This window comes from Podarcis vaucheri, assembly GCF_965113315.1.
Source record: "Podarcis vaucheri genome assembly, chromosome: 10".
Lineage (NCBI taxonomy): Eukaryota > Metazoa > Chordata > Lepidosauria > Squamata > Lacertidae > Podarcis > Podarcis vaucheri.
In genome coordinates, this window is record NC_138748.1 from 45,510,710 (window position 1) to 45,537,464 (window position 26,755).

General features: G+C 44.7%; 1 protein-coding gene across 3 annotated transcripts; it reads left to right on the plus strand.

Moving 5' to 3' along the window:
* The first annotated feature begins 95 nt into the window (after nucleotides 1-95).
* BAIAP2L2 (BAR/IMD domain containing adaptor protein 2 like 2) lies at nucleotides 96-23,871 on the plus strand. 3 transcript variants are annotated; one of them, XM_082241364.1, is made up of 14 exons: nucleotides 96-2,154; nucleotides 3,440-3,515; nucleotides 4,499-4,585; nucleotides 6,452-6,513; nucleotides 7,981-8,052; nucleotides 8,806-8,922; nucleotides 11,117-11,263; nucleotides 12,299-12,448; nucleotides 13,382-13,520; nucleotides 14,249-14,489; nucleotides 15,860-15,931; nucleotides 16,462-16,645; nucleotides 21,245-21,285; nucleotides 22,790-23,871. In XM_082241364.1, the coding sequence occupies exons 1-14, from the start codon at nucleotides 2,116-2,118 to the stop codon at nucleotides 22,863-22,865; spliced, it is 1,503 nt and encodes a 500-aa protein (XP_082097490.1). In that variant the 5' UTR covers nucleotides 96-2,115; the 3' UTR covers nucleotides 22,866-23,871. The 3 variants fall into 3 exon arrangements, with proteins under 3 accessions (XP_082097490.1, XP_082097489.1, XP_082097491.1); XM_082241365.1 differs by having other exon boundaries at nucleotides 2,137-2,154; nucleotides 3,440-3,546; XM_082241363.1 differs by having other exon boundaries at nucleotides 96-3,515.
* Nucleotides 23,872-26,755: the final 2,884 nt, after the last annotated feature.

Sequence of the window (26,755 nt, forward strand, 5' to 3'; positions counted from 1 at the left end):
CTTGAAGGGCTGTAGCTTGGTGGCAGAGGGTTTCCTTTGGATGCAGAAGTGCCAGGTTCAATTCCCAGCATCTCTGGGTGCGACTGGGAGAGACCTCTTGCCTGAAATCCCGGTGAGCTGCTGCCAGACAGTGTAGACAGTACTGATCCAGATGGGCCAATGGTCTGACTTGTATAATGCAGCTTCCTCTGTTTCTATGTTCCAAGTCTGAGACTCTCTTCTCTGGAAAGGAGCAAGCAGTTGTCATGGATGGTGCAAGCTCCTTTATGAAAGACCACAAGAACGGCATTGCCGGTTCAGTCCCATGCTCCAACTGAAGTCCGCACCCAAAACCGTGATTGAGACAGTTGCCCCCTCTGTGCTCTCAGTAGCTGACAGCACCCACAGCTTTCTCTCTCTCTCTTTCTTTTCTTAATGCAAAATAGAATTAGGGTCCTTGTACAGAAGATCACTTTATTTGTAACTGTCCAATAGCAAGCCTGCAGCTCGCCAGTTTATAGCGACCGCCTATAGACTGTTTGGGTGAACGGCATGCGAGTATTCAGGAGGAAATGGGCTAAGGTGATGGAGCTGCCGGTGGGAGGTGCATCTAAATGACTTGGCGTGGAGGACTGAGATGAAAGCAAAATCTGATCTTGAATCTGATCTAGGTCAGCTTTTTCCAAAGCTGGAGTCATATTTTCATATGGAGATTTCAGCAATGTGATTCTGCCATTTGCTGTTGATACTCAGAATTACTTCCAGTGTTTGACTCCTTGGATTAAATGCAAGATCCAGTATATGCATACATGATCCTTAAGCAAATCTGTTTATACAAACCACCACCACCACTTGCTTTAGAGCAGGAGTGGGGAACTAGAAACACTTCAGATGTTGCTGGACTACAATGCCCATCATTCCTGCCCACTGGCCACACTGCCTAAGGCTGATGGGAATCCAATGGCAGTGGGCTACAGATTTTTCCCATCCCTCCTTTAGACCGCAGTGACCAAGGGCTGGGATGTAATGAGGCTAAGGTCCAACACAAGCTTGTACGCACTTAAGCTCATTGGCTCATATTTGACTTCACTTTGGTGTTTTTCTTCCATGCTAGCACCCTTGGCTCTCCCCCCTTGTGTTACGTGCCTTGTGATGACAAATGTTATGTGTGAATTTGGCCATCATGGATATTGTGGCAGCACCTTCACCAGGGGCTGCTAACATAGGAATTGCTAGCGGACATACCTGTTCATAGCTTGGCTAACTTGTGCATGTTAACATTGAGTTTCAGCATTAGAACTCCATAAAAAAGTGGAGAAATGTGGCAAGGCAATAAAATCTCACCACTTTTGAAGTTAGCACTTTAACAAGTTGCAGCTCTGACATCGTGGGTATCCATGTTGGGGTCCCTCCCTGCATGAACCATAACCCCCAGATTCCCAGCTTGCTTCCTTTTTTAAGGTTAAGTTTCTAGCATATGTAGATCCTGAAGTATGAGAAAAAATGTACGTATACCAATCTTTTCATTTTTAATGGGAAATTCGCCTGCTCCCTGCTTTCAGTATTTTACTCCTTGCTCATGGACACTCCCTCCTAAATATTCCTATGGATGTCCATGTCTGTAACATTGGTTCTAGAACCACATCAAAGAGATTGGAACGTCTGTGGACAACAGCGGATGACAAAGTAGGACATTTACTGTACAATATAGCTGATCCCTATGCATTCTATATTTCAAGAGATAGGCATGTTGTGGGTGGGTGACAGCCTTATGCAGTTGTTTCACCCAAGACAACAGCCAACTCGATCATAAAGAGCTATGCAGGGAGCTGTATATTGAAACGGGCAATAAATAATTGAGGGTGAAGTCACATGACCTTCATGGTTATAGCAGGATTCCTCCCTACCTGGTATCTGATTACACTTAAGGATCAAGTTCTAACATCCTGGCTGGTGAATTATTAAACCCCCACTAGCCGCGTTTTCAAAGTAAGTGTGCCGTCTCTTCTGTGGTGTTAGAGACGAGGCTAAGGGTGTGTGGAACTGGATTATTACATATTCCTGAGGACTGTGGACCTTCTCAGCATTTCCGATCCTTGGGAGGAACTCTCGGGTCGTTGTTAAACACTCGAGGGTATGGAGCAGTCCTACAGATCTACCATCTCTATCTACAAGGTGAGGCTTGGTTCCTTGCGTGCGTGTTCTGGAACATAAGAACTACTATAGATTGTCTGAAGGAAATGTGAATTAGAACGACTTAATGAGGGGGTTGCACAAGAGAGGGATAAAAGGAACCAAAGATCTGGCACTGGGGGAAAAAATAAATAGGGGAATTTGCTTGATTCTTAACATCTCTGATCCAGATCTCAGGCACACATTCAAGGGATATGGATTTTGAACCCGGAACAGGCAGTCGTCACAATCTGTGACAGCACAAACCACGTGGCACTTGCCCTGAAAGAGGTTCTTAACCTGATCAGGTTTGCGGACAAATTGATAGCTGCTTCACCCTTTATGTAGCATTAATATTCACTGCCATTATACTAGAGTTTCCAAGCAAGCATGGAGTGGCTGGAGGTGGGTGCGCTCCTGAAACACTCCTGGCTGTGTCCTAGAGAGCTCTCAAGGCACAGGCCCCAACAGGGGTACACAGCATGCTTCAGAAAAAGCCACTGCCACTCACTCTGGTGTCGTCATGACAGTCACGATTGCGGCATAATATGTAAAGTGGCCAAGGTGGAAGTAGCAGAAGCTGATGTCCTGCCTTTTACTGTTTAACACAAGGCTCACATGGGACTCCTTCCATAAGGGAATTAGATCCAGTTCAAGACAGACTTGGACTTCAGGCTTAAAGATGTAGCACATGAGAGAGGCAGCAGCAGAGGAGATGCCAGGGTGGGCGATATCTTAAAAGCAGAAGGTTGCTATCTAGTTGTTCAATGGGGTGGCAATGGACATAACACTTCTATTCTTTACATTTCAATAATCCTGGGAGGCGTTTGCTATTTCTACACTATTTGGCCTAGCTGAGCTGAAACGGTTGCTGGCGAGAATCTGTTGTTTTACGTTTAGAACAGAGTTCTATCTTACTTGCCTTTCCTCTACATGGAAAAGCCTCCAGTGCTGGTCATTTTGGTTATCTTCCTCTGAATTTTTCACAACTTCACAATAGCCTGTCCCCCAAAGTGGGTGTTTCCAATTTGCTGCCAAGGTTAGGGAAGCCAATGAGGTGCCTTTCTGTTTTAGTGGACTCCAGCTCGCATCAGCCCAGTCAACATGGCCAAGGATCATGGATGATGGGAGCTGGAGTCCAGCAATATCTGGCAAGCAACACATTGGCTACCCCTGCCATAGGGAGTGTTTCCACCAAAAAAGTTTCCTCGGATGATTGAGAGCCATGCTAATATGCTGCTGTATGTGTTTGTTTTTTAAATCCTTCCTTCACGTGGATGGTTCACAGAGCATCCTGGAACAGTTTAACCCAGCTCTGGAGAATCTGGTCTACCTGGGTAACAAGTATGTGCAGGCTTTCCATGGTGAGTGGCGATGTTAACTGACTGTCTGCAGGTGAGAGATGAATATCTGTGTCCACCGTGTTGGCCCATCAGCCCTATGGAGATGTTTGACATACACCTGGGGCTATGACGAAACTAAGATTGTGGCTGTTGACTTTGCCTCCTCAGCATGCCCAAGGACCACATGTAGAGAAGAACACCTGCACAAGGACACTTGTGTACAGTAGTAGTAGTAGTAGTAGTAATAATGATGATGATGATAATAATGATAATAATGATAATAATAATTTATTTGTACCCCGCCGATCTAGCTAGGTTTCCCCAGCCACTTTGGGCGACTTCCAACAAAGATTAAAAATACATTAAAATGTCACACATTAAAAACTTCCCTGAACAGCGCTGCCTTCAGATGTCTTCTAAATATCAGGTAGTTGTTTTCTCTTTGACATCTGATGGGCGGGCGCCACTACCGAGAAGGCCCTATGCCTGGTTCCCTGTAGCTTTGTTTCTTGCAGTGAGGGAATTGCCAAAAGGCCCTCGGCACTGGACGTCAGTGCCCGGGTGGAACAATGGGGGTGGAGACGCTCCTTCAGGTATACTGGGTATACTCCCTCAGGTATACAGTAGACATGAATTGCATATGTAGTACACATGTAACATACCAAGCACACAACTGATGCCATTGTATATACAGTCATCGCCAGTGCTCGACCTATGGTGTACTTGAGGGAGGAGTCAGCAAGTCTAATCAGAAGCCCATCCTCCTTGCTCCTATGCCAGCTGTCCCAACAACAACTGGAGGGCACCCAGTCTGGGAAGACTTTCACAGGGGGTTCTGGGTGCTGCTGACAAGTCTTCTGAAGATGGTGGAAGGAAGTGAGGAGGGGTGGGCCAGGGAGGGTGGCAGCAAATGGAAGAAAGCAGAAATGGAGAGCAAATGGGAGGAGCTGTGAAGGAGGAGCAAAAAAGAAGCCTCCTAATTCTCCTCTTTGAAATTTCTGCAGCGTTATCCGAGGCTGCCGATGTCTATTTTACAGCAATCCAAAAGATTGGGGAGCAAGCCCTGCAGAGCTCTACTTCGCAAATATTGGGTAAGATTCCTGCTGCTGCACTCTACTCTTCTGAAGGTCCAAGACCCCTTAAGTGGTGGGAGCAGGAGTTGCCCCCACATATTTTCCTGTTACTGGGTTGTCGTTTTTATTGTGATTATATATACTGTGGTTTTATATTTTGATTTTGTTCTGTGAACTGCCCTGAGACCTCCGGGTATAGGGTGGTATTTATTTATTGATTCATTCGATCAATAAAAAATAAGAGCTGCAGAATGTTATCTAGTCTAGAGATGAAACTGGCCTGTTGTTTTCCAATAATTTTATAAGACTGAATGCAAGAAGAGCACTGCTGGATCAGGCCCAATTGCCCATCTGGTCCAGCATCCCTGTTCTCATGGTGGCCAAGCAGATCAAGCAGGACTCAAGGGCCACAGTGACCCCCCCATGGGATTTCCATCAACTCATATTCAAAGGCTTACTGCCTCCCACAGTGGAGGCATTAGAGGTCTTGGGCAGAGTTTGGGTTTGCATGTCACATTAAAACGTAGCTTAAAAGAAACGATGGTTTAACAGGAGTGTGCAGTGTGCACTGAAAAATTCTCGCTCTGTTCCTGCTACTTTCATGCTGCTGGGAATCCAGCCAGAGCCTAGTTTGTTGTGTCACCTGAACCTTGGTTATCACTTGTGATTTGTTTACAGAGAAACAAACCACAAGCCTGGGTCTGGACATCACAGCAAGCCAGACTCTGGCTTGTTTCCCGGTAGCAGACCAGGAGAAGAGTGGAGAGAAAACGTTTTGGCAGTGTTCACCACGAAGCTTTATGTTCACGCGAAACCATAGTTCATTTTTCACTCTTGCTTGAGGCAGAAATCAGAAGAGAACTGTTTGTAATGAATGCATTCTTTGAGTGAATGCCGGACTTCTGTTCTTTTTTATTTTATTTTATGGTAAACAAAAAACAAATGAAACATCCAGCTAAAAGTAATTATAAAAACAGTAATAAGAACAAGAAAAATAACATTGCAATATAAATATAAGTAATATAAATATAAATAATATACATATAAATGTTAATAGAAAGCTTAAAAAAAGAATTCATAGTGCAAAATATATTCCATAGCAGAATACAAGGTTCATATTTAAACCAAACATATGAAGAAGAAGAAGAGTTTGGATTTGATATCCCGCCTTTCACTCCCCTTCAGGAGTCTCAAAGCGGCTAACATTCTCCTTTCCCTTCCTCCCCCACAACAAACACTCTGTGAGGTTAGTGGGGCTGAATTAATATGAAATAATAATGAATGGGCTTATATTCAAATGATATGTGAGAAATGTAAGATGCTTTTTTAGAGTCTTGTGTGAAAATATCCTACAGAGCAACAGAATGTTTCACATTCCACTTCAGTTCCTCTTCATCTGCTCATGTAGTTCAGAAAATTTTAACCTGGTTTTCAACTAGAAACTCAATTTTTAAGACAGCTAAAAAGAAAATTAGCTCCACCCTCCATACTTTTGGTTGAACTTCAAACAGTGCAATCTTACACACATTGACTTATAAGTAAGCCTCAGCAGGAGTCAAACAGGACTTTCCCTAGATTGCATTCTGAATCGCTTCTCACAGACTTTTCATACAGGTTATCAAAGTAATTATAATAACCGAACTTTTGTTCCAAGATAACACTTTGCATAAGGCCATAAATCACTGGCACTTGGATAATAGGTCATTTATTGTTTTCAGTATATAGGGCAAAGTTCCTCATCAGTCTTTATCTACCCTTAAATTCATTCTTCCTCATGTCACCCTGTCAGAACAGGATGCTGGACTAGACGGGGCTTTGGCCTGATCCAGCAGGGCTTGTCTTTTGCTCAAGAATTTCACAAAGAATTCTCTTTCTTCCTCGAAGGTGAAATCTTGATACAGATGTCTGACACCCAAATTAACTTGAACCGCAAGCTGGAAGCAGTTGTGAGTATCTGGGAGGGACATTTGTGCAATAATGGGAGGTTGTATAGGGAAATAGTCGAGTCTCATGCTTGTGATTCTAACATGGTGGTTGAGTTTCATGTGTGTAAGAGAATTTATTTTCCTGTTGCTTTGCTTGCCTATTACTCACATTTTGTCCATGCACAAGGAATAACATTATGTGTGAGTCTGCACATATTTGCAACTACTTGCCACTATTTTTATTTCTATAGTTATGCTTAGAAAGATTTGCATATATGCTCAGTCATAAAACTCTCTATGCAGTGTAGAACAAGTAAAAATATAGCTACAGTGGTACCTCGGGTTAAGTACTTAAATCGTTCCGGAGGTCCGTTCTTAACCTGAAACTGTTCTTAACCTGAAACACCACTTTAGCTAATGGGGCCTCCTCCTCCTGCTGCGCCGCCGGAGCCCGATTTCTGTTCTCATCCTGAAGCAAGGTTCTTAACCTGAAGCACTATTTCTGGGTTAAAGGAGTCTGTAACCTGAAGCGTATGTAACCTGAGGTACCACTGTATCTAGAATACATATCTATGGACTTGCTGAAATAAAGCTTTTGGCTGGTGTCTAAAATGATATTGGGTGGCTCTCTACCTAACATCAATAGGCAGGAATGGTCTCTGTAAATGGGGCACATGGTTGTGGCCATCCTAATTTAGCTCTATATTAGAGGCTAGTCTACAGTCACAGTTCAGGGATGAATGGATCTGTCAATTTCAGCTTCTCTCTGTTTTCCATCCCTACCTCTAATCTTTCAGTTCTTCACATTTCCACATCCATTTGAGATTTTAAAAAAGTAATCATGAAAATTCACCCGCATTTTAGTGCATTTTCTTTCCTAATATCCACATCTGTATGCAGCATCTTCTCATGTCCATATTTTTGCAAAGCATTTACCCCTAATAAAGAGCATTTCTCTGTGCTGTTTTGGCTAAGATATGCATTTTTTAATGCACGCTTGAGCCCAGTATATGCATTTTTGTACACATTACTTGACTGGAGTTCTGCACTGCAAAATTTAGAGAAGTGTGAATTTTGAAGGATGGCTGTGTTTTGGTTTTTGGGTTGTTTCAGAAAGTGAGAATTAGGCAGAATTGCCTTTAGATTTCAACTGAATCACATTTCTTCCCCATCCCTACCTGAACCATACTCGGTCTTCTGAGCTCTACTAATAATTAGGAACATAGGGATCTGCTCATGTTCAGACTATTTGTCCATTTAGTCCAGTGTTGTCTACTCTGACTGGCAACATTTCTCCAGGGTCTCAGGCAGAGGAGGGTCTTCCCCATCACTTGTTACTTTGAAACTGGAGATGCTGATGATCATCTGCATGCAAAGCATGTTCTCTCTACCACTGGGCTACGACCGCTTTCCTACTTAATGCCCAGTTTTTTTAGCCAGGTGAGTGATGCTGATTTGGTTCCTAACAAGTTCCTCTTCTCTGAGCAGGCGCAGACCTTCCATGCAGATTTGCTGCAGCACATGGAGAAGAACACTAAGCTGGATGTGCAGTTCATCAATGTGAGTGCCTGTCTCACCCTTGTCTTCCGCTTTGAGTCATCCCTTTGGCTCCTGAAAGGCCTTGGCCTTGCTCACAGCAACGCAGAATAGCAGAATAATGTACTGAGAGTTGCCAGGAGACCCCTATCAGAGAGCTATGATTTCCAGAGTGGTTTAACAATAAATTCCTCTTCAGAGATAACTCTGGGAACTGTAGCTCTGTGCAGAGAACAGGGGTCTCCTAACAGCTCTCAGCACCTTTAATATATAACAGTCCCCAGGATTCTTTGGGGGAAACCAAGACTGTTTCAAGTGGTATCATAGCACATTAAAAGTATGGTGCGGCTGTGTACCTGGACTCAGGAGCAATGAAAAAGAACTTTGCTGTTGTTAACGTACAGTCAAACCTTGCATCCCAAATGCCTCCGTTTTGTAACGTTTTGGCTCCCGAACACTGAAAACCCGGAAGTAAATGCTCCGGTTTTCAAACGTTTTTTGGAAGCCGAACGTCTGACACAGCTTCCGCTTGAGTGCAGGAAGCTCCTGCAACCAATTGGAAGCTGTGCCTCGGTTGTCGAACATTTTGGAAGCCAAATGGGCTTCCAGAACGGATTACGTTTGACAACCGAGATTTGACTGTATTCAGATTTATTTCAGCAAACTATTGTGCAGGGACTGGGTCTTGGTCCCCCCCCCCTTTTCTTAGCCAGGAGTTTAGGCTTTTGTCTTTAAATGTATATATTTTAAAAATCTTTTCAATGTGCCTGCTCATAGGACAGCCGGCAGCGATATGAGAAGGAACACAGACGCAGAACTGCCAACATAGATAAATGCATTTCGGATCTGTGGAGAATGGAGAGAACGCGAGACAAGAATGTCTGGGAGATGAAGGTGTGGAACAATATGGAGGCTGCTTTAAGATGGGTGGCCCCTTGGCACTGCCCAGTCGTTGCTCTTCAGCTGAAAGCTAGGAGTGGAATTGCGATTGGCTTTCCAGACTATTGGGGGGGGGAGTCTTGTGCTTTTAAAGTGCATGCACCCCATTATAGTCTGTCCGCACCAGTGGGTGAGACATAGCTGCTTCAGGTGCTGCCGTTTGAAGCTCAGCACTCGTGGTGTAGTGGTTAGGGTGTTGGACTGTGGCCTGGGAGACCAGGGTTCAAATCCCCAGTCAGCCATGAAGCTCACTTAGGTGACCATGGGCCAGTCACTGCCTCTCAACACAACCTACCTCTCAGAGTTGTTGTGAGGACAATTTGGAAAGGGGGGGGGGGAGAGACATATACACCACTTTGAGGTCCTTGGAGGAAAGACGGGAAAGCAAAGCAAAAATAAATAAATACATGGCAGTTAGCGGCCGCTGAGACCATATAACACCGGTCTTGAAAGACCTACACTGGCTCCCAGTCTGTTTCTGAGCACAATTCAAAGTGTTGGTGCTATGAGAAGCCAAGTTACAGGGAACCAGGCAGAGGACTTTCTCGGTAGTGGCACCAGCCCTGTGGAACGCCCTCCCACCAGATGTCAAAGAGAAAAATAACCACCACGAATACCCATATAGAAACCATTCAGGAACCAACCCAGGAACCTGTTTTGACAGGGCAAGTGCAAGTGCAGAAGATAATGGAGGAGGTTGCTGTTGAACCTCAAGTAACACAAATGGAGAGATCCGAGGCCTTGCAGGAGCATAAGCCGCTGTTCTTGAAGTTTGAATCTGGAGTGGACCAGGGGAGGTCTGGAGTTGTGAGGGCTCTTAATTTTGGAGGGACTTTGAAACATGCTCTTAAATACTTTCTGGATTACAGTGTTGACTGTGGGGAATGGGACTGTGGGGAATGGGCTGATCTGCTGAGGGGAGATGGAGATATTTATGGATTGGAGTCCCCCCGAGACCTACTCCCCAATGAGAAAGGAAAGAAATTAAGAAAAAGATCAACAAAAAATAAAGTAAAGGGCAGGTATAAACAAGAAGAAGATCTGCAGAAGGGACATGGAAAAGACTTAAGAGCCTCGGACATAAGATCACCAGGTTGATGGACTAGATGGAATGGACAAGAAGGACTGACAAAACCCGAGACCAGGAAGAAGAGATGTTGGATGAAGATTGGAAGAAAGTTTTTAAAAATTTATTTTGAGAATTAGTGTAAAATTAACGAGTATTAGGAAAAATGTTGGAATGAAACTATTTGGCTTTAGTAGAAATGATATAAGGAGTTATGTACAAATAAGTATTAAGTTTTAAGTTTTAAGGTTTTTTATGGTAAGATAAGGTTAAAATAAATTAAGGTAAATTGAATGACAGAATATAGTGAAAGATGGAAAGGATTTGCTGAGTTAATTAATAGGTTAGACCGTTAAGATAAATCACACAATAAAAATTGAGAAAGATGGAAAGAATTTGCTGAAACAATTAATTAAATTAGAATACAAAAAGGGAGGTGCGAGGAGGTCGATGAAACAAGTAAATGAAAGATAAAGATATGGAACATTGGATGTGTGTTTTAATGTTATTGTTCTTTTTTGCTGTATTGTTGTATTGTTATTTTTATGCTTTTCTTTTTAGGTATTGTAATGTATGTCTTGTCAATTTTTTGTTGTTTTCTTTTCTTCTTTTTTCTGTAATTCTTAAACTTCTAATAAATATCATTTTTTTTTAAAAAAAGAGAGAAATAACCACCAAACTTTTATTATGAAGCAAATTGCCTCTGGGTGTGGGGCAAGGAGATGATGAGTTAGTGCCCCTGGGGCCCTGGCTTGCCAGTTCACCTACCCAGCAGCTGCCACCTGCTCACCCAGCTCCTGTGGCACTTTTCCGCCATTCCTATACCTCACTTTGAGGAAGGGGGTACCTCTTCAGAATAAGGAATTCTGGGTGAGGTGTCCCGAGAGAGTTTTGCGCTGTTACTGCCGTAAAAATGTAAAATTTTTACTGCCGTAAAAATGTAAAATTACTAGTCGTTCAACAAAAAAATTAAAAGAGAATTTCTAAAGGGCTGCAGTGAAGCAGCAGGTGTGAGCACACGCCTGGGCCCCAGGGACTCACTCTGAGGAAGGCTGACATAGATCCTTTCTCCCCTCACTCCAGGAGAACATGATGCGCTTGCACACCGAGATGCAAGAATTTGTCACCGACAGCCAGAAGGCTGCTGAGCTGGAGGAGAAACGCCGCTACCGCTTCCTAGCTGAGAAGCACCAGCTACTCTCCAATAACTTCCTGCAGTTTTACACCAGGGTAAGACATATGTAATATGAGGGAGGTTTGTAGGGAAAGGGCGCCTCAGCGAACCCAGATTTGATGGTGGAGGGGATGGCTTAATTTGGCATTAAAGGAGAAACAGGGAACTCGTGACCCTCTCCAGGTGTTGTTGGACTACAGCTCCCATCATCCTTGATCATTGGCTATTCTGGCTGGGGCCGATTGGAATTGCAGTGGAACAACACCCAGAAGGCCGCAGGTTCCTCATTTGTCGTATTAAAGGAAGTCTGGTGAGAAGCCTTCTCTTGGAGGGAACCAAGAGGCTTTCACTATAGCAAGAGACCCTAGCACTTACCGTGAATAGCCACAAATCACCCAGTTAATCATAGAATATTAGAATGTGACGGTGCTTGAGGAACTCTGAGAACCCTGATTGCCGGATTTCAAAGATATCAAGTTTCTAGCCCTTAAGGAAGCAGCTAAGACACGGGAAATATATGGCTAACATTATTTGCTTGCTAAAAGCTCAGAAACTGGGGAAGGTAGGGAATCCATTGCCAGATGATGAAATGTTAGTACTCAGCACAGCTCCCGGTTTCTCTTCAGTACTAGTTTCCCTGATTTACAAGCTTGTTTCTCACCAACATTTTATGAGTGCTGACCTTCCTTGTCTCGGGGCTTATTTTGGTTCCTGTAAAAAGAGCTGGGAGAAAGGAGGGGAAGCAATTCTGCAAAGTCAAATCAAATTGCCTACAAATAACATAACCAAACACTGAATATTGAACGAACAAGCACCCAGTTTGCATAAATGTATATATTCCAAATGCATTGTTTGGTTTTGTGTCTGAATCTCTTAAATATAGCGTCAAGTGGCCATTTTTACAACTTTACTTGCCAGGCAGAAATTTGTGGGACCTCTTCCATTAGACAAAGATTGGTGGTAGTGGTGATTTCTCCTTGCTGCAGTCTTTGGGACTGCTGTTTTGAATAAGATGTGGGTCGTACCTCCCGCTTCCCCCTTTGTCATTATACTTCCCAGACTCTGTTCTTGTCTTCTTTTCTCCTGTGAAGGCCTGTGCCATCATTCAGAGCAAGGCACCGCTGTGGAAGGAACAGCTGGAAGCCACCCGAAATCCTGCCCCAACCTCGCTCAGCAGCACAACGCTCAGCCCGGGTCATGCATCTGGCTCGCTGGCTCCCGCCCCTTCCCATCTCGAGATGGTAAGAAGAGGAAAGGAACCTTGGGCAGGAAGGGTTTATGAAACGAGGCACAACTGGGGTATAATTACCAAAGTTGGCCATTGGGACACTGTGTGCAGTTCTGGCTGCATTGGGGAACCTCAGGCCTGTGGGCCAAATGTGGCCCTCTGGGCCTCTTCATCTGGCCCTTGAAACTATTCCCAAGCCACACACCCTCCCTAGTTCTGTGATACCCTTCACTGGCCTTGTTTCACATCCACCTTGAGTGTTTTTGCCTGGCTGGAATGTTTCCTTGAACTCTGTGACTGCGTCTTGCTTTCCCTAGAAGGAGGATGAAGAGGGAGGCATGTGGGCGTGTGTAGAAACTGTATAAAGGTAAAATGTACACTCATTGCTCCATCATCTTTGGCCTCTGTCCCATCCACTGCTGGCATATGACTTAAGGTGGTTGCCCAGAAGATCATCTCCGACTAAAAAACATTCCCCATCCATTGGGGTTTTTGTTTTTAAAGATGACTTTGGCCCATGCATACACCAAACCTTTAAAGTACATTTCCCTTCTCAAAGAATCCCAGGAACTGTTAAGCGGGATTGTAACTGTGTGAGGTACAGTTCCCAGGGTCCTTTTTTCCTTTATTTTGGTGCAGAGAGTGTTTTAAAGGTATGCTGCATATGCAGCCTAAAATGGAACGCAATACAAAGTTAATAACATTAGACATGGTGTGGAGAAAATTGGTAGTTTTTATTTTCCCCTTTCATAAAACATGAATTCCCTGTCAGCCACCCAATTAAGTTGATTGGTGGTTCAGGGTTTCTAGTGGTTGTGAAATGGGTGTCTGGCCCAGAGTGTGTCACAGGAGATGGCAATATGCCTTAAGGATTGCTTCCAAGGATCTTCTCCCGTGGGATTGCTTTCACAAAGTGCCTACTCTTCCTCTCATTTCCTTGTTGCAGCCCCAGAGGCCTCTGGGTGATTTCAGTCCAGTGATAGCAGGGCGAAGCACCAGTCCCTTCCCACAGGAGACGGCAGAAATGTTGCCTGCCTCTCAGCCAGAAACAAGGAGGAGAACCCTGCAAAGAACTCCCTCTATCGGTAAGATATTTCGGGGAAGAGGGAAAATCCTGGGTTCAAGAGGAGTCAGGGTGTCCCATCTGATAGTGGATGAAGACTCTCCATTAAGAAACATTTCCCCAAGGTGTCTTGGAATTCCTGATATATGGGTAGGCATGATGTGCTTAGGTTCATTGGAGACAGTGGTGAAGCATAGGACCGGGACGCTTAAGAACAATTGTAGTGTCAAAATTGTTGGACTAAGACTGGCAAAACCCATGTTCAAATCCCCAGTCAGCCCCCATTAAGGTGACCTTGGGCCAGTCCTTATCTCTCAAACTAACCTACCAACTAACAACCAGTGTGGTTGTGGGAATACAGTGGTTGGAGGAGGAGAGAATCATGTATGCCACAATGATCTCTATGGAGGAAATGTGGCATTGCATATATGAGAGACAAATATGGCAATTTATCTAATCCATAGACCAGGGATGAGGAACTTGGGGTTCTCTAGATGTTGTTGGACTCCAGCGCCCATCAGCCCCAACCATCATGGCCAATGGCTACAGATAACTGCAGTTGTTGCCCAACAACAGCTGGAAGGCCACAGGTTCTCCACCCCTGCCAAAGACAAAGTCCAGGGTTGTTTGGGTTTCTTTTACAGGTGTCATTTGACCTATTTATGGATAAATTCATGTGAACCATATAGCCCACTTTTCTAGCAAAGCTGGGATCCTCCAAGAGATCTTGCCTCTCGTAATTTCTTGCAGGCTCTGTTTCCACCGGCCAACGTTCTCGTTCCAGCTCCTTTGGGGAGCAGGCAGCAGGAAGAGCAGAAGCTGGGGGCAAAGAGGGGAGCAGCAACAGCGTGCTGAGAGTCCAAGCCATAGCCCCCCACTCTGCTGGTTCCAACCGGACCCTTTTGCAGTTCAGCATTGGAGATATAGTCACCGTGTTGATACCAGAAGCACAAAATGGCTGGCTGTATGGCAAGCTGGAAGGTACATCCACGTAAGTCTGCTCAGACATGGATCTGTGAGAGTACAGTAATAGGTTGAGGAGGTTCTTGGCTTTAAGGGCTTTGGACCACGTACTGAAATTTGTACCATGCTTCTGAATTTATGCACACCACACTTGTTTTTCTTTGACTTGGAGCTTATCTAGGGGATCAGTTCAGATTGGGGCTATTGCACTTTACAGCCTCTGGACGTGGGTGGTGCTGTGGTCTAAACCACTGAGCCTCTTGGGCTTGCCGATTGCAAGGTTGGTGGTTTGAATCCCCACTAAGCTCCTGTTGCTCTGTCCCAGCTCCTGCCAACCTAGCACTCGAAGGCACACCAGTGCATGTAGATAAATAGGTGCCACTGTAGTGGGAAGGTAAACGGCGTTTCCATGCACTCTGGCTTCCGTCACGGTGTTCCATTGCGCCAGAAGTGGTTTAGTCATGCTGGTCACATGACCCGGAAAGCTGTCTGTGGACAAACACCGGCTCCCTCAGCCTGAAAGCGAGATGAGCACCGCAACCCCAGAGTCATCTTTGACTGGATTTACCCATCCAGGGGTCCTATACCTGGAACTTTTTACAGCCTCTGGAGTAAGCGTAGGGAACCTTTTTGGCCTGCTGTGTGAGATCTTTATCTCCCCACCAACCTAGTTTTTTCAAGGATCGGCTGTGTGAATAACCAACCAGCCACATCTCTATCTGACCCACTTCTGAAGTCAGTGTGGGGCAGGTGGGTGTGGTTTGGGGGGAAATGGCCTTGCAGGGGAGGCCTAGCATGCCGAATTTCACCCATGGGGCAGAGGTTCATCATCCCTGCTTTACAAGAAGGAAGGGGACTCTGTGACTCTTCAGAAGTTGTTGGATTCCAACTCCCATCAGCCTCAGCCAGCATGACCCAGTGGTCAGGGATGATGGGTCTGGTAGTACAACAACATGCGGAGGGCCACAGATTCCCCATTCCTGCTTTATAGGATAGTCCTAGATAGCCCCATGTGGGGAAAGGGAGAGTCAATGACAGTTTACCATTGTAAATTTACCTTTATACTTCCCTTCTGCTGCCTGGGAACGTATTTATAAGAGCAAGTAAATATGGAGGAATTATAGTGATTTCTCCAGGTCCAGGTTTCTGAGTCTTAAAAACAAAAGAAAACATCTAAACTTAGTGCAAGAGATTCAGGTTTTTTGATCCGTCACAGCATCTCATCAGTTCAATCTCATTAAATGCAGAATGAGAGCAGGGCTCCCAGACCTGTAATTAATAACTGTATCTTCTGTATCCCTTATATTATAGGAAGCCTGAGGAGCTAACTTCCCATAATAAAAGGTGTGGTGATAATGGACCTAAAAGGTGACTGTTGTCATGTGCTTTTGGTTTCAGGAGTGGCTGGTTTCCTGAAGCTTTCGTGAAGCCACTGAAGGAGGCGAGAGACCCCGAGGAGACCACCCCCAGGTGCTGTGAGCTTGAGTTGCATCCATGGTGATATTCATATGTGCTGTTTTTTCCTCTTGGGCAAAGCCTTGTTGAATGCGCCCCCCATAAATTAACTCATGGATTAAAATATGTTTTAAAAGCAGCAAATTTATACAGCTGGCATCAAAAGCAAAACAGGTCAGCCAAAGTTGAAAAGGCTGGGGAAATGGGAAATACAAGTTTTTGCTCAGCTCTGGAAAGACGTCGGCGGTTGCCCAGCAAGCCTTTCCAGGAAGAACATTGCAAAGCTGCTGAAAAGGCTGCCTCCCTGGTGCTAGTTAGGCATGTCATTTATTTATTTGGAGAATTCCTGTGGAATTCTTGGGGGAAAAAATCCTTCGTATGTTCGTTAGCCTCTGGCGGGAATTTCAGCATAAATGCTGGTATATGTGGAGACAGGCGGTCCTTCAGGTACTGTGGCTCCAACCAGTCAAGGCCAAATAAATAAACAGATGTGCCCCCTGCACCCAAACAGCTTTTGCCAGCCTTTCTTTCCCCTTCTTTCTCAGAATGTTTCCTCTGCGGAGCAGTTGCAGCGTAGACGAGCTCCTGGACCGGCCCAGCACCCCATCGGCCAGCAATTACTGGCACAACCCCAGCAGACCTCAGTCTCCAGGGCCTTCTCCTGCTCTGCTGGGGGCAGGCAGCCGAAGGAGCAGCTCAGCCAGCGCCGCAGCCACCTCAGACTCCAAGGTAAGTGCTTATGCCATTTTGGGGTGTTTGGGGAGTGGGAGAAAGGAACAGAGCAATAGATTTGGATGAGTTAATGAGGCACAACAGGGTTGAGGAACTTGTGGCCCTTCAGAGGTTGTTGTGCTCCAGCCTAAGGTTACCAGATTTTTTTCAGTGAATCCAGGGACAATTTTCAACTTCCTACTAAACAGATGGATTTTGTCAGGGGACTGATTTGTAAATCCGGGGACTGTCCCCGGGAAACCGGGGACGTCTGGTAACCTTACTCCAGCCAGCCCTGGTCAGCATGCCCTATGGTCAGGGATGGTGGGAGGTGGAGCCCAATAACATATGGGGTGGGGGTGGGGTGCAGGTTCCCCACCCCTGGTGCTTTCTGACAGTTGGCTCAGATTCGATTCACAAGTTACGCAGGCAACGCACCAGCTGCCAACAAACGGCCAGGATGCCATTCAGCTCCAGATCTGTAGCTGCAGGAAATTACCACATGATCTAGACAATGGTCTTGTTCTGCTTTTGCTTATATTGACGCTATGATTTGAAGTGGCGCTCAGTGGATGTTTCCCCCCATATGGCATGAATCTGCCACCTACCTCCTGTGATGGGGTAAGTGGGGGATCACAGGCCCAGGGGCCACATGCAGCCTCCCTGTGCGGCCCTTGGGACTGTTCCCAGGCCACAACCCCCCTCCTCTGACACATCTCCTTTGCGCACCCCTCAATGCCTCTTGACAATGCCTGGATGGAGAGGACAGAGGGAAGTGTGTGTGTGTGTGTGTGTGTGTGTGTGTGTGTGTGTAAACAAGTCAACTGTACAAAGATAAAATTTATATCAATTGCTTGGCCCACTTTGACTTCTCACTAACATGTGGCCCCTGAAAGGTTCCCCCAGATAGGAATGTGGCCCTTGGTCTGAAGTTTCCCCACCCCTGTCCTATGGGCATAGCCACTTGCAGTTGCCTCCCCTAAATCAAGTAAATAAATAAACATACTTAACTGACCAATTTTGTCACTGGTAACTCTGTTCTGCCCCCCCCCCAACTTGAAGCCTTCCCCAACTAAAATAAATCATGGCTTCGCCCATGCCCTGTGCTATGGCTTGGAGTGCTCCCTTTTCTCTTCCCTTCAGCAGCAAGCAGAGGCCCAGTTTTCCAGGCTGCATTGCGTGCTGAACTTGTCTTCCTGCCACTGGGTAGAGCGGATGCGGTTCTCTCACAAGAGTGACAGACTGCTTAGTTTCTACTGTTGGGTGGGGGAGCTTTTGCTCCCACCCTTCCCTCTCGTTGCAGATAACAGGTTAACAGGGCAGCTGGCAGGAGCTCTCTCTGACTAGCCAATATCAGCAGCAGGGTCAGCAAAAAGAACTGCTGGCAGAGCCACTGGGAATTTGTTGATGAGACGGACATGCATGACACCTAACGAGAAGATAAACTAACCAGATGACAAGTTCTGAAAACAAGAAGGGATTAGGATGAGAATAGGTACCCTATTCTTGCAACAACAGTACCATTAGTACTTCACCCTGAAGATTAGGACCAAACTCGACTGAGGGCAGATCCACAGACCATACATTTGAAGCACACTCAATGTGCCTTTACTTCCCACAAAAAAATCCTAGGAACCATAATTTCCACCCTACAGAGCTACAATTCCCAGCACCTTAACCAACCCGTTTCCAGGATTCTTTGGGGAAGCCATGTTCAATAGATGTGCTTTAAATGTATAGCATGGATCTGCCTGCAGTGTAACATGAGTGAATGGATGTGCATGGTTTTAAAAAGGTAACCAGTGGTCCAAGCAGCTTAGGGCACCACAAAGGGCGTGGAGGGAGAGTTTATTCCTGTTCCTAATGAAAATCATCTCCCCTGAAGCTGCTATTGGACCAATGGAGGCTTCCCTTCTGATGTAAACAGGACATGATTTAATTTGTGGAATTAAGATGGCATTTAGAAATCCCCTGCAATTCTCTGTTAGACGTCCTAGATAGACATCTCAGTACTTCTGCAATTCCTCCCATTACATCTGCTTATTGTCCTCACTCAGGACAGTCCTTCTCTGAAATGTTCTTCTCTTTCAGTTTACAGTAGCCACCCACAACCTCAAAGGATAGCCTCCCATGCCACCCTCATCCATAATCACCTTGGTCCCTTGCTTTGCTACCCAGACAGCGGGAGCATCTCAGTCCCTTCTCTTTCGCTCCCCAGGGTCCCTTCAGTTCACTCCTCTTCTCCATGACATCTCAGCCTGATTTCTGGTGGCTCCGGGGCAGCAGCTCTTTCTGCTAACAGTAGGACGCTGAGTGTTGAATGTGGGCTTGGGTGGGGCCACCTGGCCAACTGATGGAGAAGCCTTCCTTTTCTCTCTTCCTCTGCTGAGCATTATGGAGCATCTCTTCCAAAGGGGCTGCCTTGGAAGCAAAAGGAAACTAGTGTTGTGGTCTGGCGGATTCTCAGCTTCTAGGAATGGAAAACACAAGGGGGTTGGGGGAGTGTTGCTGCTTGCTGTGGATTGAGAGGTTGGCCATGTTCACACGAATAGCTACTTCAATTTAACAAATGTACTTTATGAAATAAAAGATGTCCTTTACACTCCCATGTTCATAATGTTACTAAAGTTGGACACCACTGGAGCGGTTGACATGAGGAAAGTACATTGGCTCCCTGTATGTTTTTAAGCACAATTCAAAGTGTTGGTGCAGATATCTGAAGGTAGCCCTGTTTAGGGAAGTTTTTAATGTTTGATCTTTTTAATATTTTTAATATTTAATATTAATGTTTTTAATATTCTGTTGGGAGCTGCCCAGAGTGGCTGGGGAAACCCAGACAGATGGGCAGGGTATAAATAATATATTATTATTATTATTATTATTATTATTATTATTATTATTATTATTATTATTAACAACTTCCTGGTTAAAGAAGATTAATAACTTATCCTGCACTGTTAAAAGACAAAGACCTGATATTCCTCTCCTTGGCTGCCAAAGCAGCTCTCAGCAAAATATATATATATAATAAATATAAAATGCTGCTATGACAGGCAGTGCCCAGATGGAACTGGGACCATTTTTTTAAAAAAATGAGAATGACCAGAAAACACAATAATGATTGATTATGGAGCTAAAGCTTAGTGGAGTTTGAATGCATAGGGGTGTGTCCATTGCTGCCTTTCTGCACCCTGAAAATCTACTCCAGAGTGTTGAGGAAATTTGGGAGGTGCATGCAATAGAGGAAGAGGAAGTCCACAAATGCTAGACACCTTATGCAGCAAGTCTCGGGAGAGCTGTTGCCAGGTAGAATACACTTATGTTGGGCTATGGCGACAAGTCTCCACCCAGTTTGGCATTTGTGGGCCAACTTGTCATTGAGTCAATAATAATGCATTGGTTGTGGAATTATACTGGACCATCCACACAACGTTCCAGTTGCTCTGTGATTCTTCCCCAGTGTTATTGTATTATGGCCATCTGGAGGGGCACTACAGCACGACAAAAGCAGGGCAAAAATTCAACAACCTTGGAATGTAAAAAGTTACAGAATTTCAGCAGGAAATGCACTGATTGGAAAGAAAACAGTATGTTGCCTGGAAATTTCTGCAGGCATAATCAGTATTGAAAGTGAAGTCATGTATAACTGTCCTGATCATGAATGCAGAAGGCTTCTTACCTTTATATATATGACGGGCAATAGGTATTACAAATAAATAAACAAAATATGAGTACCAGAAGAACATATGCCAATGAAAACCAGTCCAGCCTCTGGAATAACCACGCCTGGAGGGCCTAATGCTGTTTCTTTCTGTTCGTGTGAACACAGCCTTGGGTGTGTTGCTGAAGTGTTTAGACATCTAGAGAGCTTGAACAGACAAGAAAGTATTCCCAGGTCACAATCTCCCATGTGTGGAAGATCTGGATTTCGTAAGCTTGCCATTTGTAGGAGGGATTCTGACATGACTTCCCTTTTCAGACAAGTTTTCTGCACTTGCAGCAGAGGTCCCTTTTGCTCAGATTGGAGGAGGCCATTCTGTGATGAATGAATCTTGTCATCCATGTTTCAGTAGGCAAGTCTTTCTTGAGCAGGAGTAGCTAACTTGTGACCGACATTGCTGAACTGTATATCCCATCATTCCCAGACTGCATGGCCAATGGCCAGGGCGATGGGAGCTGGAGTCTAACAATATCTGGAGGTCCAAAGGTTAGCCACCTCTGATCTACAGGCTTCTTTCTCTTCCCCTTCCAGTATAGGAATATATGCAAACTGAGCAAGCAAACACACACCCTCAGTAAATTTCATTGCAACAACTGAACAGTAACCTTTTTTTAAAAAAAGCAAAACTATAAACTCTGAACAACCTGGTTTGATATTGAGTGGAATGGATCAGCGAATGTAAATTGGAGGTTGCTTTTTAAAAAAAATTGGGTTGGATGTGTATTGGATGTGCTTCTGACCTGCTGCGAACCATTAGTGCAGACACCACTTGAACCTATACACGTCTGTGTTTTTCGCATGGCCCTTCCTTTCTCATTTTGTCTCTGTTGAAAATTCATAAGGTATTGTTTCTCTCAGCCTTCACCTTTTTCCTTTCCTTTTCTTCTTCACTGCAGAAGCCAGCAGGGAGGGAACATCATCCAGAACTGTTTCCCAGGTAAATGTTTGTGTCCTTTTTCTCATGAACAATATACTCCCTGCATATGTTAAGGGCGTTTCTTTTAAGAGATGCTTTTAACTATATTTATTCGGACTATGTGATGATGCCACATCTCACTCACTCATCGGGGCAGGGAGTCGTTTTCAGCTTGAGGGCCACATGTCTTTCTGGGGGCCACATGTTAATGGTGGGTGTGTCCAGTAGACTAGTTTCTACACAAACAACACACACACACACACCTACCTCTAGCCTAGCCTCCGCCCAGGCAAGTCACCAGCTTTGGAACAAGCCAGGATATTAAAGCACAGTGGTTTGATACCCTGAATTGTTCCAAATAGTAACAATAGTTTCACTGTTTGGCTAAAACGGAAGCTAAGGTTAATGAGAGACTTCCTGGCTCACACATGGCTTGTGTAAAGGGGCTTGTTCACATCTAACTTATTAAGCCCAGAATATGATGATGATGATTTATTAAATTTGTATACCACCCTTCATCCGTAGATATCAGGCCTGCTCACAATATAGAATTACAATATTAGAAACATAAAACACATAATAAAAATAAGAATAAAGATAACCCAATAATTCTCCTCCCATAACACATTTAAAAGGGCATCAGAAAAGGCCACAGCAGAAAAGGCCTGTTCTCATGTTGCCACCATTTGGAGCTCTCGTGGTGGACCCTCAGACGATGATTTCAGGGTCTGGGTAGGTTCATATGGAGAGCGGCGGTCCTTGAGATATTGTGGTCCTGAGTGTCCTTCGAAACTAGGACACTCTGTGAAAGACCATATCCATAGCTGTCAACTTACAAATTTGAAAATAAGGGACCAGCAGCCTCGAAAATAAGGGATCAGCAGCCAAAATAAGGGATTTTCCGGGCACAGGTATGTTTGACTTCTGAGCCCCTCCGAGCCAAAGGCAGAAAGCCCAGCCAGCAGCCAAACGAAGCCTCAAGCGGTGGTTCCCACAGTGCAGCAACCCAGCAAAGGGGATGCAGCAAGGAAAACCACCGTCACCTCTCCGCTGGGAAGCGCTGAGCAAAGGCGAGTCCCCAGGCAACGCGGCCCATTTGATCGGCACAAGGCATGCAAGCTCCACCCCCCAGTCGTTCTTAGACTCCTTATTGGGTGAGCAACGCAGCCAAGCAACACAGTTGGAGCCTCCCTCCTCCCTGGCCGGCAGGGAGGGAGGGAGAGGAGCTGCTTCCTTTGAAACCGGGGAAATTTAAGGGACATCATCAATAAGGGACAGCAGTGGGACACGGCGCTGAGATAAGGGAGTTTCCCGCCAGATAAGGGACAGTTGACAGCTATGACCATATCCGGTAATATCTGACCATATCTATTAACCTAGTAATTCATCTGACACCAGCAACTTTTCTGAGGACCACGGATTGTATCCAGTGTGTTGGTAGCCTTTATGTTGTAATGGAGTTATGTGGCTGGCTTGAATCCGTTTCCAAAAATTTAATCTCCACCTTTCTTTTTCCTCTTCCTAGAGGTACCAATCCTTTTGCTACAGTCAAATTGCGCCCAACGGTGACCAACGACCGATCGGCACCCGCCATCCGGTGAAAGCCAGCTACGGTTTGGGGAGGGTGGGTGGCTTGCACAGAAAGTTGTCCTGGACAAACCTTCTCATCCCTGAGCTCAGGCTGTCATTATCTTGGGGAAGCTATTTCTCCCCAAGTGGCCAGCCTGAGTGGAGGGCAATTCTTTAGCCTCCTTTTCCATGCCTGCTCATGTTGTAGTGGTCAATAGGTTCCAAGGTCATTTTGTTTTGTTCTTTTAAAGCTTCTCCCCCCCCCATCTGTGCAAAAGGTGTGTTTCTTTCTCATTTGTAGCGTGCATTTTGCCAGGTTGTGCTCTGCGCTACAATTTCCCTGCAAACTTTGTGCTAACGGGTGAGGATGACCGCAAACAGGCTGTCTGGAAGTGACTTTGGACTGGGCAGAGAAACAACTGTTTCAGACTGAAGACTGAGAGACATTACAGCAGAGATCAGTCATCTGGTGTAGGACATAAGTAGGGGCAATCTAGGAAGAGCCCTCAGAACGAGTCTGTGGAAAAGCCTTCAGAAATCTTCTGTTGGATACTTGGTTGATTTCATGCCCACACAGACAGCTCAAGAGATATTGGTCAACATGATATAATCCAAGCCAGTCATGACTGCCGTACAAAACATCTTGTTCTAAAACCATTGAGGGGCACCATTAATGTTCAATGGTCAGTCAGTAAATCTACGTGGAAGTCGGTCTTGAGAGACTGCCATGTAAACTTCCTTGCTCAGGTAACTTGCAAAATTGTCTGCTCCTCACCACTGGTAGATCTAAGAGGCATCCTTGTTTGAAGATGCCTGGATTTCCTCCCCCACACCCATTCATCACAGACCACTGTGCTACCAGCTTTGATAAGCACAACTGGGAATAGTTCTAAAATTGCTGAGGAGATCTAGCTGCACTGCATTATTTCACACACACCCCCCCACTATATTTCTGTAAGTAGCACTAACAGAAATGGGTTTTTTGGGGAGGGGAGGGGGAGAAAGAAAAGAAAGAAAGAATAAAGTAAAAAATAAATATCTCCTTTGGGTTGTGAAGTTTATATTTCAGGGAGGGGAGACACACTTCACGGAAAGCAAAAGGGAAGAGCAAGTTGCAGTTGTTGGAGACCTTTCCTTTTCACCTTCGCTACTTCACTTTGCAAAGTGGTATTATCTCAAGGCAAATGTATCAATGTTTACAGAACTACAGTGGTACCTCGGGTTAAATACTTAATTTGTTCCGGAGGTCTGTTCTTAATGTGAAACTGTTCTTAACCTGAAGCACCACTTTAGCTAATGGGGCCTCCTGCTGCCGCCGCGCTGCCGGAGCACGTTTTCTGTTCTTATCCTGAAGCAAAGTTCTTAACCCGAGGTACTATTTCTGGGTTAGCGGAGTCTGTAACCTGAAGCGTCTGTAACCTGAGGTACCACTGTAGAAGGTTAGGAGGAAATGCAGAAATGTCCTCTTTCTCCTATGTAAGTTGATTTGCCAGTTCTTGATTTCCCTTGCCTCTTGTCTCCTAAATAAGATGCAAAGGGATGGTGATTTTGAAGAGGGTGAAACGCGCAGCCAGATTTCCTGTGTGCCTAGCTGCTTCCTTCATCTCACACTTCACTCTGACCCGTCCCTGCCAATCTACAGTTCAGTACAGTCACATCTTGCGTGAAATTAACTTGCACAGTTTCAAACTTGTGTGGTTGAAATTGCTCAAATGAAGAGTCAGAGTTCAGGAAAGCTTGGGGAAAACATGTAAGTTTTAATGGGCAATTTGAAGGTCGCCACTGCCACTGACTCACAAATTACCTGAGGGAGGCCACTGAGAGGGTGGGTGTGCTTTCACCAAAGAGGCCTGCTTTTGTGTTGTCACCAAGAGACAATCTGCTGGTCGTGGAAACGTAATCAGGGTAAATCTCAAAAGATCTAAAAGATCAACTTGTTCTACCAATGAAGGTCATCCCCTAGGTAACTGGTCCCCAAGTTCTTTAGAGCTTTAGATGTCAAGAACAAAACCTTGAACATGGCTCTGTAGCTTATAGGCAGTCAAGTGCAGATCTTTCAACAGTTATTTGAATATGTGTTAAGCTGGGTGTCCCACTAAACACCCAGGCAGCTGCATTTTGCGCAAGCTGCAGTTTCCAAACAAGGTGCAAGGTTAACCCTGCAAACAGCGCCTTATAGTTTTTGCACAAAGAACGGACTCTACTCCAAAAAAGCTTAAGCCATAATAATCTTAAGTGGTGCTGCAAGACTCTGTCGTTTTGTTTTTTGCAACAGGCTAATGTTACATGGCTTCCTGTCTGGAAGCATGACCCATGGGTACTGCAGGGGCTTTCCAGTGGTGATTTCCATGATTGCAGTGAGATATTATTTAGCCACTGGGCTTTGCGGAATAACCATCCCCATTCTGGGTCATGGATGGAGAAGAAAATTGATTCGGTTCTCATTCAAAGGCAAACCTTCCTAATTCACATTTTCCAAAACAATATGCAAACCGAAACTGAAGCATTCTTTGGAATTCATGTTTCCCCAATTCCTAAAGTTCATGTCTGCATCCAAATAATGTGTGTATAAAGATGCACATGTTACCGAAGAAAACATACAACAATGTGTTATGTTAGGGGAAATTGCATACAGAAATTTGTATAGGAGGAGAAATTCACACTGAAATGTCAATGAATTTTCATGTGGACTTTTTAAAGAATAGATTAAAATTGCAAACTGATGTGGAGAACTGAACTTAAGATGAGAAACTGAGAGAAAGTGAAATTGGTTGATTGGCCCACACCCTAGGTACATGTCTCTCCATGTAAAATGCATTGTTTGAAACATTCAGGGCATGTTGCACAGAGAAGATTCTCAGTGTTTGAACCATTCTAACAGATAAATTAAGACACCAAGAAATCCACCGAGGCTACTGCCAGACTGTTGGTATTTTGCAGGTGAGATTCAGTCACAATATGACAAATACAGGTTACTGAATTAAAGTGGTTTTGTTGATCCTGTGCAGTGCATCAAGCCAACTTCTAAAAATCCCCAGACTTTTTGCAGTAAGGAAAGTGACGAGGAAATTATTGGAAAAAGTGGAACCACAATCTCTTTACGCAAAGTCATGTAACCTCCCTGCAAACAAATCAGAATGGATGCTCAATAAACAGTAGACGTCTTCTAACCTCCCCAAAGACTGTATGAATAAATCAGGATGAATGAGCAGTAAACAAATAAGCTCTGGGAGTGACCCTGGAGCCTCTGAGCTGGACTTTTCCATTTTTGCTAGGGTTGCCATATGCCTGGAATTTCCCGGACATAGCCAGAATACTGCAGTCAGAAGCAGTCTCCGGGCGGAAACCGCTAAAAATGTCTGGGGAAATCCAGACATATGACAACCTATGCCAGCAATGTCATTTTGGACAATTTTCCTTAAAAATAACTTCCTTTTTTTGCAACCTTGCTCAACAACTTTGGGCAAAACTAAAAAAAGCTAAACAACTCATGTTGTCATGTGTTTATTGCTTTTATCACAAGAGGAAAATATACAAATTTTCTGCGAAAGGCAATTGTTTTGCATTGTTGTTGGGTTTGGGGTCATGTTCACACCATACATTTAAATCACACTGCTTTCCCTCCAAAGAATCCTGGGAACCGTAGTTTACCCCCTCAAAGAGCTACAATTCCCACCACTCTTAACAAACCACAGTTCCCAGGATTCGTTGAGGAAAGCCATGTCCTTTAAATGTGTGGTGCAGCTGCGACCTTGGGACTGTATTATGCATTTCATTGCCTGTTGCTTCAGAATCTATCTTCTGATACAAATCTGCTTTTCTAGGACAGCAAACCACCTTATTCAAACATGCTGCCCTGATGACTCTCTTAACATGTGAAATACATTTTAATTATTATTTTTTGTATTTTGTAATAATAAGA

What these genes read in the sequence shown, in the direction of transcription:
- BAIAP2L2 (XM_082241363.1), top strand. Translation starts at nt 3,377, where the DNA reads ATGCTAATATGCTGCTGTATGTGTTTGTTTTTTAAATCCTTCCTTCAC. An exon ending in TCCTGCAGTTTTACACCAGG is followed by an intron (nt 11,264 to 12,298) that starts GTAAGACATATG and finishes TCTCCTGTGAAG; the next exon opens with GCCTGTGCCATCATTCAGAG. An exon ending in GCAAAGAACTCCCTCTATCG is followed by an intron (nt 13,521 to 14,248) that starts GTAAGATATTTC and finishes AATTTCTTGCAG; the next exon opens with GCTCTGTTTCCACCGGCCAA.